Raw genomic sequence first — 13,706 nt, forward strand, 5'->3', positions numbered from 1 at the left:
CATAAATGGAAACCTGTAGCGAGGTCTTCCACTGTCTTTCCTCTTTCTTCCTACTTTGAACTCCATGCAATGCCCAGAAACACAGCATCCCTTATGTGAGGCAAAGACTGTGATAACCATCTTGCTTCTGTCACTTGGAAGCCTCTAATTGCCATAGCAACTATATGAGAAACAAAACTCCATTGTGTAACTAATTTGGGGGGAAGAGGATAGGTTTTCTGTTACCTGAAGCCAAAAACAAGTGGCACACTAGCACTGAACTTCTATCAGCCAAACATGTGTCCACATGAAGAACCTACAAAAGGTGTAGCTGGTCATTTCGAGAGACAAGGGCTGCCCCATGCCTAACTCAGTTGCGCTGCGCCATTTCACAGGAGGACCTACCATGATAACAAAGCTTCACCTTTTGCACAACTTGAGCGCTGGCTGCAAGCTCCCTGACACCAGGCTAGGGGGAGCCCAGGGAATTCTGGTCTCTATCCGCCAAGGCGTTTCTACAAACTCAGAGAGGCTTTTCCAGCTGAAACTCCCAGGCCTAGGCCTGCTTTGGCTTCCTCATACACCCACAATCCATCTGGCAGCCTTATTTAGCATTTCCAAAAACTTCAGACAGCAACAGGCTACTAGTAAGAGAAAAGATAAAGATAGAAAGAGACTGCAACTAGATGGAAAGAACAAACCAACGAGAGGCTCCCAGAGCTGGTGCAAAGCAAAAAACAGCGTAAGGGTATATGCACGTAAATGTATTCGATTATTGTGTATATGGTACACACATGTGGATGTACACATGTAGATGCTTATGCGTGGAGGCCCTAAGTTGATGGCATGTCTTTCTGGACTGTGCTCCATTTTTAATTGATTGAGGCAGGGTCTCCCACTGAACCCAGAGCTACCAATTCTAGGCAATCTATTTAGCCATCTTGACCCAGGGCTTTCCTGTCTCTGCCTCCCAAGTGTGGGGACTACAGGTGGCCATGCACCGCCCAGGCTCTGTGTGGTGTGGAGGGTCAATCTCTGGTCCTCACGCCTGCACAGCAGGCACCGTATCCACTGAACCCTCTCCCAAGCCCCAGGCAGGTATATTTTCATTCTGCTTACGCAAGATTTTTAAAAAGCAAACCTAATTTTGGTTAGTGTGGGATACCTGGGGGAATGCATTGGAGAAATAATGGCCCCAGAAAGGTGGCCTACAATATTATACAAGGACATTTTGTTCTGGGTTGAGGGTTTTGTTTCTTAATTTGTCAAGATACTTCAAGACTAAAATCTGTGGGCCATAAAATGTGTCATTTAAGTCTGATAGTCCTAAGTTAACGCTCATGTGTTTCTGGTAGAAATGAGAAAGAGCATGCCCACCTGGGTGCCCTGTAAAAGCCACACACACACACACACACACACACACACACACACACACACACTCCATCACAAACATCCTGGTGAGGAGAAATAGAAGTAAATAAAGACGGTGAGCCAGCAGGACGACACAGTACAAGGGTCGACAAGGGAGGGACAATAATTATAGGACATTTACTATCCGATATCCGTCAGGGTTGAAGGTCAGTACTCCAGCATTACAGAACCCTAGCTAGAGTTATTAGGATTCATAAGACTAACAGTGAGTGTTAACTGGTAAGATGCTACTCTGAAATCTGCCAAGGGCAGGGAGGAGGGCATCTGAAAGCACCCAGGATTCTGGAACAAAGGGCTCATGGAAGCAGAGGCTGAAGTGGGGCTGGTCCAGGCCTGGTCCCTAGAGACTACCTTGACTGAGACTATGATGAGGTTGAGTTTGTAACCATCCCCCCTAAAAGAGCTCAGTGGCCTCCAGGCAGACACAGTCCCAGTGCCTTTAAGAGGCTCTTGCATCTTTGCCATCTAGCTTTTTCTCCCCTCTTACCTGTCCTGGGGCTTCATTCAGGGCCTGTGGTCTCAGAGCTGAGTGCCAGACCCTGGAAGCCCAGGTCTCTGCCAGTCCTAGTGAGCCTGTAGAACACACTGCCTAGATGATCAGAGCCTGCCCTGAGCCTCCACCCTCCCACAGAACTAGGTCACTGTAACAGCTATCTTGACAGTCAGCCTGGCAGCACTCAGTCACCTAGGAGGAGCGCTTGTCTGAGAGGACATTTTAACTGAGGTGGGAAGCCCCACCTTGACTGTGGGTGGCACCCCTCCATGGGCTGGGTGCCTGGACTGAATACAAAGGAGAAAGCACGCTGAGCACCAGCATCCGTGTCTCATGACTATGGCTGCAATATGAGCAGCTGCCTCGAGATTTGGCTGCCGCGCCTTCCCACCACAATAGACTGCACCGTGACCATACAGACCCTTCCTTCCTGTAGTTGCTTGTCGGGTATTTTGTCACAGAGGTGAGAAAAGTAACCAATACACCTGTTTTGGGAAATGTGAGAAAGTCAAATGGTCAGAACAAGGTCACTTCTTGCTCACGAATCTCAGAAGGGACACATGTCAGATCCTAGCAAGGAAGAGTTCCTTCTGCAAGAGACACAAGCCCTGGTCATGGGAAACAGGGGCCCCTGCTGAGTTCAGGCCAGAGACCCTAGGACAGTTCATCTTGTCAGCCTGGGAGACACCCAGGCCAGTGAAGGACACCTCTAGTACGCCTGTGTGTTTCCAGACATGATTAGACTGGACTAGACTAGATTTTAAAGGTTCTGACCTCATTAATGTTAAGATTTTGCACAGTTGATAGGCTGAACATAGCAGAGCTGTGGAAGCTAGGATCTGGTTGCGGAGGTGGGCTAATGGAGTATGCCTCTGAAGGATCTATCTGGCCCCTTCCTGCTTTTCTCTGCTTCCTGTCTACATGAGCAAAGGGCCTCTGCCTCACTCACCTCAGGCCCAAAGCTATGCATCCAGATGACCATGACTGAACTCAAACTAATCTTTCTTCCTTTAAACTCCACCAGTGAACTGTCAGATTGTAAGCAGGAGAGGAGTCAAGAGCCAGGGACCAAGCAAGAAAGGGCGTGAGACACAGCAAGAAGTGACAGCAGGAGCAGGCCTGCTTTGAGTTCCGTGATGACTGTCCTTAAAAGAGCAACTAAAGCAGGAATGGGGTCACATGGCTGCAGTCTCAGCACTTCAGGGGACATTCTTGAGTTCTAGGCCAGCATGGACTACACAGTAAGAGGAAACGTGCACAGAAGAGAAGGTACCAGAGCCTGGAGGGTGTGGTCACAGCTGAGGAGCACCTGCTGTCAGTGCCCTGAGTGGGCAGAGACGCCGGGACAGACTCAGCACCCAAGTTTGAAGGGTACTCTGCCTGTACCTTCAGCTTGGGCTCTTGGTCTCCTGCAGGAGGGTAGAGTCCTGCCTTATGCCATCTAGTTTGCAGTCATCTGTTACAGATATAGAGTACTAGACACTAAACAAGATGGCCCTGAGCTGACAGCGATCTTCCTGCTTCTGCCTCTGCCTCCTGAGGACTGGGATAAAGGCCCTACCACACCCAGCATAAAAATTATTTTTAAACAAGTCGACAGTAGAAACGGAAGGGCACATCCAGCCCTTTCCCCTTCTCTTCATTCCAGCCTTCTCTGCCAGTCATCTCAAGCAAGAGGCAGCTGCTATTTATTGGTTTGCCTGCTTGTTTCTGTGTACAGGTCAGTGCATCGTGTGCATACAGTGCCTGCAGAAGCCAGAAATGGGCTTCAAAATCTCTGGAAGTAGAGCATAGTGGGCATAAGCCACATGTGGGTGCTGGGGCTCCACCTGCACATGTTCTTACCCACTGAACCATCTCTCCAGCCCCTGCTGCTATTTACCTTTAACCTAGGTAATCTAGCCAAGTCAAGTTTATGGTGAGAAATGACCTGTTAGAACTCCTCTGTCTCTTATCTGCTGGATTTTTTAGGGGGTGGTCTTTCTGAAAGAGGGGTTTGTGAAAAGATCTCATGCAGTCCAGGCCATCACACCCACCGTGACCATGATTTCTTAAATTCTATCTTTCCTAGTAATTTACAAACCTTTTTTCATCCCTATTTTTAATGGCAACCCAAAATCTCAACATTTAAACCTGTATCTATTAATACCTAGAAAACCTCAGCTGTCTCTATTTCTTTCCTTTTCTCCTTTCTTATAAAATATACTGAGCTAATTTGGGACTCCTAAAATACATTCTTTTCATATAACCCCTTTCTTATTTAGATTTAGGTTTGCTGGTTTCTTGTATCTCTCTTTTTGGTTTTGTTTTGTTTTTCTGGCTGTTTTAGAAGACAGTGTCACACTCTGTGGTCCAGGCTGGTCCTGAATTTTATGGCTGTCCTCCTTGACCTCAGAACTGGATTTATAAATATGAGCCACCACACCTGGCTCTGTGCACCTGCTGTACTCTCTGTGGGTGTGTTTCTTGGTTTTGAGTATATTTACTCGGTTTCTCAATGAGTAATCAGAAGAGGTGTTAGTGACTAACTTTTTGAATCCCCGCATATGTAAAAATGTCACTATTCTTTTTTTTTTTTTTCCCTCATTAGGGGCAGTCTGGACAGAGTTCTCAGTTTTAAATCACTTCCCCTCTTAAACTTTAGAAGATGCTGTCTCGCTGCTGCGCCTGACACAGCAGCCTCTGGTGATACAGCTCCAGGCTTCCTTGATCTAATCAACCTTTCCTGCTTCATTTATAAACCCCAGTGCTACTTCTGGCCTCCAGGCCAGCGAACAAAACCAAAGCCCCTTGCTTAAAGTGTCATCTCTCAGAGACTGACAGTCCCTGCTAGCCTGAAACTAATCACTGACGATCTCCTATGCCTTCACAAGGTGACACAGGAGTAAATAGGCCGGTGTGTCTATAGACTCAATGTGTGTGTCCCTCAAAACTCACACATTGAGGCCCACATCTGCAATAGCCTGTGGAGGTAGAGACAACTAGGGTAACTAGGGTGAGTCAAGCTCATTTGGGTAAGGTCCTGGTTGGAGATTAGAGCCTTGCAAAAGAAGAAACTCTAAACTCAGCTTGCTCCATACCCTCTTCACCTGGAGACTCAAGAGAGAAGGCTGCTCTCTGCACCAAGTAAAGAACCTCACCAGAACACAACCATATAGGCAACCATGAGCTCAGACCTACCTGCAGGCCCTGGGACTGTGAGAAATAAGTATCTGTGGTTTAAGCCCTCCAGTCTAGGTCTGTTATTTATTTATTTATATGTGAGAAAGGCCTTTAGGTTCAGCTAACAGTTCATTCCAGCACTCACTTAATCCTGCTTGTGACAAAATGAAACATCAACTTCGTCTTTTCACGGGCTGATGTAGTCACCTTGGTCCACAGGGAGTCAGCCACTAAAGCCAGCCAATCGTTTGCATGCTGGAAGAACAGAACTATTCTCTTACCTTTTTGGGATCCATGTTGAATTTCTTTCTTCCCATGGCTATTTGCTTGTTCCTCTGAGTAGTTTTGCTAGTGGTTTTAAACAATTTAAAAAACTCATTAGCAATTATTTCACAGAGTGAAGCAGAATCACACCCTCCTGCACCTTGTTCACCTCAGGTCAAGCTGAGACACAAAACAGTGGTACCCAGCAGAGCCCCCACCCTCCACAGCTGAGACACAAAACAGTGGTACCCAGCAGAGCCCCCACCCTCCACAGCTGAGACACAAAACAGTGGTACCCAGCAGAGCCCCCACCCTCCACACCTGAGACACAAAACAGTGGTACCCAGCAGAGCCCCCACCCTCCACAGCTGAGACACAAAACAGTGGTACTCAGCAGAGCCCCCACGGTCCACAGCTGAGACTGCTGCTGGAGCTTCTTTCCATCTACACTAACACTTCTTCAGAAAGGCTAACAGTGAAAAGCAGTGCCTTTCTAAACAAATTTACAAGTACAGTTCCTCATGATACAGAGAGGTTAATTCAGAGCCCCTATGCTTATGCCCAAACCTACAAAGTTGGTGAGGACACAGGAGGCAGGGAGGAGGGATGGACGACTCCAAAGGGCTCCCACTTTCCAGCCCAGCTCTTGCACCTGCTGCAGTCTCCAGTTGATGAGCCCAGCTAGAGGAGGGTGGCAGGGATACAGAGGGCGGGCAGGCTGAAAGTCAGTCATAAACACTTTACCTCTCCTCCACGGAAGTTAGGTTATCAATCTCTGTCATCACTTCTGCAATTTCATATTTCAGCCTCTATCAGAAAAGAAAGAACTAGGTCATGGGGTATCTTAACTATCCTGTACTCATAGGTCCAGAGACATCCTGGTCTTCCAGGCACAAGCTTCCCAAGGACTCATATGAGCATCACAAGGCCAAAAGTAGTACTGTATCCATAAAGTAGACTCAATGTCACAGAGAACACATGCACGTGCGTGTACACACACACACACACACACACACACACACACACACACACACACACACACAAAATATGTCCACCTCTCGTCAGACACATTGCAGGAGTCCACTAGGTAGGCTCATAATTACTTATATGAAAAACCAAGAGGGAAATTAACAAATATAGAAGCACGTAGAGGCAAGCAGCAGGCCTTAGCGCACTGCACTGCAGTCCTGACACACAGCTGGACACATGGGGAGCCTGCATTCTTGGGGGAAGTGGGAAGCCAGATATGGCTAGGTTGGCATCAGGTTCGCCAATCAGTCTCACGACTGTCACTTTATAAGAGATGAACCCTCACATGGCTATAGCAGTGGCTCAGAAGTTAAGAGCACAGGCTACTGTCTTCAGAGGATCTCAGTTCAGTCCCCGCACACACATCAGATGGCTCATGCCCACTGAAGTCCAGCCCCAAGGGGATCTCCCTCCTCTGGCCTCTGTGAGCACCTTTGCTCATATGCATATACCCACACACATACACATAACTTAAAATAATATAAAAGTTCACAGTGATAACTAGTTATAAATCTTTAAATAGAGAGACATGAAGCCCCAAGGACAAGGCCCAACTCAGAGACATCAGAAACAGAGGGGACAGAAATGGTTGAATCTCCACTGGCCAGCTCCCCCTCATAGCTTCCCAGCCTCTAGGCACAGTCAGCATCCTAGGAGACAGGATGAAGAGGCCGGAGTTCAGGGAAGAGTCCGTACTATTGAGCAGTATCATCACTACTGTCCACACAATATCCATTCTTATTCTTCAGATAAAGGACCTCTCTGGTTTGCAGAATTTTCCAAGAATGCAGGCTAACCTTACAGCCAAACCACCACCAATTACCTCTCAAGTACAAAGACATTTTATTCAGAACCCTATTATGAGTGTGGCAACAAGTTCAGACTTACACAAATTCCTAGAAAGGGGTCATTGTCTAAGACAAGGCCTGGTCTACAGTAAGTGGCCTGTGAAGCGACATTTACTTTGGCAATGGCAATGACTAGGAAGCATCTCAAAGAGCCACACGATTGATTTTCCTGAGGATGCTCCACACCAAAGCACCCGGGAGGCCTCTGAATGGTGTCCAGACATCACAGATACCCTAGCCCTGAAACCGTGGCTTCATTCATTTATTCTCCTGTGAGACACTCCTCCATCCTGGCCTCCAAGTCAAGGACACAAATGTGGGAAGGCAGTGTTCGTCTACTGTTTAAATTTGTCATTCTGTGCTTACCACCAAGGAGGCACTTGGTATACAGTTAGAATCCAATATGCGCTTGTCTGTTCATTCAAAGGAAACAGACTGCCAAATGTGTGCCAGGCACCTCTCTTAAGTGCTTGGGATAATATACCAAGAAAAGGGCAGTGCGTATCAGGCTCTTGCCACTGTTTACACCAACACTTGTAACTCTGGGGTCACAAGTCAGCTACTGGGAGTGCTAGTCCCACTGAGGTCTGTACCCTAGAGCGTGTGCTCTTTGGGATGGGCAGCCTTCGCTTCACCAGCCTGGAGAAGCCATCTCTTCTGGCTCTGTGGTTCTCACACAACACACACTGAAGACTCGTTTTTCACGTGTTCTTGAAGCTACCCCACTCAGCACTCCACACAAATCCAAAATCGAAGACGCTTTACCTCAATGTCATCAATAAGTTCCTTTTTTCTTCGGCGGATGTCCAAAAGTTCTTCTCTCTCTTCTAATGACAGGTCTTCAGGCACTGAAAAGAAGAAAGAAAGGTCAACAACTTCAGGGGCTGGTAAGCCAGCTGGTAAAGCTGGAGACTGGAGGTGGGGTGCGGAGGCCCCTGACCCTCCTCTGACCCATGCCACAGAGGCTTCTCTGGAGGGAAACAGAAAAGGGCACAAACCACATCTCTGCACAGCTCACCCTACCAAAATGCTAATTATCCCGCCCCCAAGTCTTATCACAAACCTTCCCCACCCACAAAGCCCTGATGAAAGGCTAATACGGTGGGGTACTTCTATGTACCCTCTTACAGACTGCAACTACAGATAAAGACATGGGAGGCAACCAGCAGACACCCAACGCCCAGCAGGCAACAGTGGGCAAGGCCATCCTGCTCTGCTCTCAACTGCTTCTTAGCCTTGCACTCCTGAAGTGCTATGTCTGTACCACAAACAACATGCACTGAACTAGACACACAAAGCTAAGAAAGGTCAAAGTGGTTACACTTTGGGGAGTGAGAAACGCAGTGGAAAGGCAGCATGGTGCTGGCCTCCCACACTCAAGCCCCACCACAAGCCATGTAGAACTAGGAACTTTTTCTATACATATCCAACTGATAATATAAAAAATGCATGCCAATCTCACTAGACTGGCTACAGCGGGAGTGGGAGCAGGGCACGAGGAGCACAGATGAGCAGGCACTTGGGGAAGCATTCCGGTACATCAGACAGCATCCTGAATGCACACAGATGCCATGCCCAGCTGCGTTCTTTCAAGTATTTATAGTAGAAAACCCCCGGCAGTGCAGCACAAAGTGCAATGATGCTGGAGAGGCACAGCTTATAGACTGAAAACGAAGGAGTTAAATGCCCACCCACAGCAGGATGGGTAAACATGCTGGAGCCTCACACGGAAGTCAGAGAGAACTACAAGCAACACCAGGTGATTTCAGGACATTTGTGTAGACATTAGACACATTCTCTTATGAACCTCAGAAGTGAGACATTAGTGTTGTTTAGGTACTGTCTCAGCTTTGCTCCCCCATCGCCATGCTATTCATTGTTGCAAGGGTGCCATGGGGGTGCACACAGTCCAGAGCAGAGAGCGATGAATGTGTGGGGCCGTGCTGGTGCACACCTTGCCCTCTTTCTCTAGAACCCAGACCATACGCGAAATGGTGCTGCCCACATTCAGAGCAGGTCTTTCCCCCCTCAACCTAATAAAGAAAAATCCCTCATGGCCACAGCCACCAACCAATGTAACCTAAATAACTCCTCATTGAGACTTTATTTCCAGGTGATTCTGTATTATGTCAAGTTGACAATTAAAGCTAACACCACGGGACTGGTGAGATGGCTCTGCAGTTAAGAGCACTTAGGTTCAATTCCCACCACCTACATGGCAGCTCACAACTGTCTGCAACTCCAGCTCCAGGGCATCTAATACTCTCACACAGGCATATATGTAAACAAAACACCAATATAAGAGAGAGTGATTGATTTGCCCTAAAGAAGAGATATTGGAGACATAATGGGGCTGGAAAGATGGCTTAGCAGTTAAGAGCATTTGCTGCTCTTTCAAGAGGCTCAGAGTTTGATCCCAGTATCCACATCAGGCAGTTCACAAGTGCCTCTGAATCCAAAGGGCCAGATGCCCCTTCTGACTGGATGGACACACACACACACACACACACACACACAGAGAGAGAGAGAGAGAGAGAGAGAGAGAGAGAGAGACAGAGAGAGAGAGAGAGAGACAGAGAGAGAGAGAGAGAGAGAGAGAGAGAGAGAGAGAGAGCACACAAGATAGATAGATAGATAGATAGATAGATAGATAGATAGATAGATAGAAAAAAGAAAAGAAAATCTTTTTTTTTTTTTTAAGAATTAATGCCCGCTGGACATGGTGGCACATGCCTTTAATCCCAGCACTCAAGAGGCAGAGGCAGGTAATCACTGTGAATTCGAGGCCAGCTTGGTCTACAAAGCAAGTCCAGGACAGCAAAGGCTACAAACACAAAGAAACCCTGTCTCAAAAAAAAAAAATTCTTTTTTAATGTTCTGCAATGCCATATATCTGACAACAACAACAGCACCACCCAAGATGCTCAACATATGCCAACCGTGACAATCTCAGATTTACAAGTTGTGCAGCACACACTGGGCAAACTAGGAGCTCCACGAGGCCCCTGGAAGCCGTGTGTTCCCCCTGCCTTGCAAAGTAGCTGGCAGCTAAGGCTCCACACTTTCTCACCTCAGGGCTCCTCCAGCTTCTCCCCAGAAGGTCCTCTAGAACGCCTCCTTAATTCTCACTGGCCCAAACTCTCTCAGGTTTCAGTTCACACCAACTGGCGAAAGTAGGAGGCATGTCCAACGCAAACAGCATTCCAAGACAAGACAGAAAAGGAGCCAAGAATTTACATTGGAGCACCCCAGCAATGCTCAGTACCCAGAAAGATGAAGCACAAACAGGCACACACTTTCTGTCTCTTAACCACAAGCATCCACTCTAACAAAGAGAACACCTGTCAATTTAGCCAGCCTCCAGAGTAGTAGTACCCCGGTATTAGTCAAGTACACAGATCAGCCTCCTGAAAGTGGCCTCACCAACACACACACGAGAGTCTGGAAGGAGACAGCTGTAGACATCAATCGTCTGCAGGCAGTTTTCCTAAGAAATTCTACCAAAGGTCTTCCTCCTCCATCTCTGAGGACCAGAGGGCTGCTAAGAGAGAACAGAGATGGATGGACACACCAGGATGATTTCATTCTAAAGATGCCAATGCTCCTCCGATGGATTTTTCTCTTCCTACAATGCCTGTCTTACCCTTTAAAGGCAATGAGGAACTAAACAATAACATGCTGATCACTCGTGTTACAAAGAATTCCAACTAAAACCTTCTTGTCTGAGAAAAGAGAAGAGCTGGGGAGGTGGCCCAGCCGGTAGAGTGCTTCCTGCCAAACCCAACCTGAGTTTGAGCCCCATGACACCACACACACCATAATGAAAAAATATTTCCTCCAAATTCAAGTAAGAAAAAAAGGCAATGGTGTCCATCCACCATGGATTTTAACATTTGGGCGTTTCCACTTTGCAAGAGGTAATTACAGAAGGTGTATTTCCCCCCCCTCACCCCCACCCCCGCCATAATACTGGGTGACAGCTTCACTGTGGCGAGGCTTTTTGTCATTTGTCTGTGAGTTGAATTTTCAGCACAGGTGGCGATGTGCCTGGTGGTCACCTGATAGACACTGTTTCTCCTGAGTGTGACAGAATTGAGGAAGACTCAGCAGCAGTCGTTCTCTGACAGCACTGCTGCCTAAGATCTCTGTGGTGCTCGGAATGTCACTCCCGCATCTCTTACAAGAAGGACCAGGGGAGGCCTGCTGCAACTTCACCATCTCCATTACACCCCATGAGTGAAGGCCTTCGAGTCTCTGCTCCGTTGTGCACATTTGCTATCTGCCTATTGTGCATTTGTGCACCCCTCTATTTTCTGTAACTTAATTTAGTGTCAGCACTTCTTAGATGGTCTTAGCAGTTTAGAAAACTGTCAAACCTCAGTTCATTAGATCAGAAGCAATCCGTTTGTGGTAAATCTTTCTGGGTATTACTAAACAAAGTTTCTGTGAGGGTTTAATCCCATCTCTCTTCTTTCTCTTCCTTTCTCCTTTACTCCCTTTTATTTGTGATGCAGGGTATGAGAGTCAGGGTCCTGCTAGGCAGTTACCTACCACAGCCCACTTTCCATCCTTTGTGGTGGCGGGGTGGGGGTTGGGCAGCCTTGCACATGCCAAACAACTGAGCTACACTCTAAACCCTTTATTTTGAGACAGTTTTGCTAAGTTAGCCAGGTTGGCCCTGAACTCACCCAGTTTTAATTTCTTTATAAATTTTCTAGGACAGTGGACAAGCAGAAGTTGGAGATTAACTGGTTCATAACATTCTCACCGTATCCTACACAGAGGCCACAGCAGTGGTACAGAAGTATGAGTGAGACTCTTCCTGTGATGCCAACGCAGCTGAGCAGAGACGCAGGGAAGGGCGGGGCTGCCTGATCGCCCCGTCTGTCCTGTGCTTCTCCTTGTGGGTAGACATTTCTTCCCAGAAACTGACATGGCTACAGCATTGTGGCTGGCACAAGGGGGCACTGAGGGAACAGAACAGGGCAGCTCCAGGACTGCCCCAGCTCCCGACCACAGGAAGCTGTAAAGCCAGACTCCTCCACATCTGCTGAGCAAGTCTGAGGTTCTGCTGCGCATCTGAAACTATACCTCACATTAATCCTTGAACATACAACCTTTCAATGTCAACAGGCATGCTATGAGGACAAAACAATGTTTTCCTGACACTGGCTTTCCGGGGTGACCGGTTCTGAGTCCACAGTTCATTCTCAATGGGGGAGGGGTAACATCTGAATTGAGCTATTTAAGATCCCAACATTTGGGCTGTGGTGTTTTCTGCATGCGTGTGTGCATGTGCGAAGGGTCCCCTTCATGTCTCAGCCCCTCTCACTTACTCCCCTCCCTTTCCCTATTAATACTTTTGGTGGGGTTCGAAACAGCGTTTCTCTGTGTTGTCCTGGACTCACTTTGTAGACCAGGCTGGCCCTGACCTCACAGCGATCCACCTGCCTCTGCCTCTCAAGTGCTGGGATTAAAGGCGTGAGCCACCACTGCCTGGCTCTAAAATGCTGATTTTTAGGCAGTTGGTTTATGTACAGCTTTTAACACTTGAGGTTGTAGTTTCTATAGAAATGTTTGCGGTTTTCATTTTTCTCTAATGGATTTAAACTTCACTCCTACTTACATCATTTAATTATTTGTACTTGTAAAAAAATAATAATAACAAAGTCTAATTAACTGCAACGACTGGTCTGGCAGTGAAATCTCTGCGACAGCATTCTGACCACATGGAGACAGGTCTGAGTTCTTTGTTGTTGTGCATAATGAATATATGTTAGCTGTGAGGCAGCGAGTACAGTTTAAATATTTTGGTCCAGATTCTGGATAGCAAACAACTGTTTTTCACAAGGGAAAACTAAGTTAGGAAGGAAGGCAGGAAATCCTGCCTTTCTGCTGCTGGCAGGGCTTCAGAGAAGACTCAGAACAAATCCATGACCTGGACCACCAGTCCTCGCCTTTCTCAGGTACCTGCCTCCCTCAAGCAGACATTTGCAAGTCAAAGCACCTTAGGGTTGGTAGTCTGCTGCCAGCATGATGAGGAACTAAGATTGGACTTACGCTTTTGTCCAAAAGCAAGGGAAAAATGAGCAAAATCCCAAAGCTTGCAAAATATCTTTCAGGAAAAAAGGTGAAAATGAGCTACTTTTCAGACAATAAAACTTTAAAATAATTCATCATTAGCAGATGTACAGGCAGGAAACTAGAGCATCAAATGAAAATCTCTATACAAAACAGTACCAGTACTGAAAGGGTAGCAGTGTGAGCAAAGGTTTTCCAGTCCTGATGCAAATCCTTGCAAAGATTTACTGCTGTTGTTGAAAACAAAAGCAAAGTGAGTACTACTGCTTTACTAGATACATAAAAGTAAAAGAACAGAGACAATACAAGCTCATCACTGTGAAGTTAGACACAGTGGTGCTCGCCTGTAAACAGCGTTCTGAAGGCTGAGTCAAGAGAATCAGCCTACGTTCAAGGCCAGCTACAACTACAGGGTGAGA

General features: G+C 47.1%; 1 protein-coding gene across 2 annotated transcripts in view; it reads right to left on the bottom strand.

The window, feature by feature from the left end:
- Positions 1-13,706, bottom strand: part of CYTH3 (cytohesin 3) — a 96,976-nt gene that overhangs the window by 19,573 nt on the left and 63,697 nt on the right. For both annotated transcript variants that reach the window (XM_084763447.1, XM_084763448.1), the window contains exons 2-4: positions 7,972-8,054; positions 6,074-6,138; positions 5,347-5,413 (exon numbers count right to left, since the gene is read on the bottom strand). In XM_084763447.1, the coding sequence (XP_084619573.1) occupies positions 5,347-5,413; positions 6,074-6,138; positions 7,972-8,054 (215 nt within the window). The remainder of the gene's footprint in view (positions 1-5,346; positions 5,414-6,073; positions 6,139-7,971; positions 8,055-13,706) is intronic.

Source organism: Acomys minous (genome assembly GCF_964271855.1).
Source record: "Acomys minous genome assembly, chromosome: 16".
NCBI lineage: Eukaryota > Metazoa > Chordata > Mammalia > Rodentia > Muridae > Acomys > Acomys minous.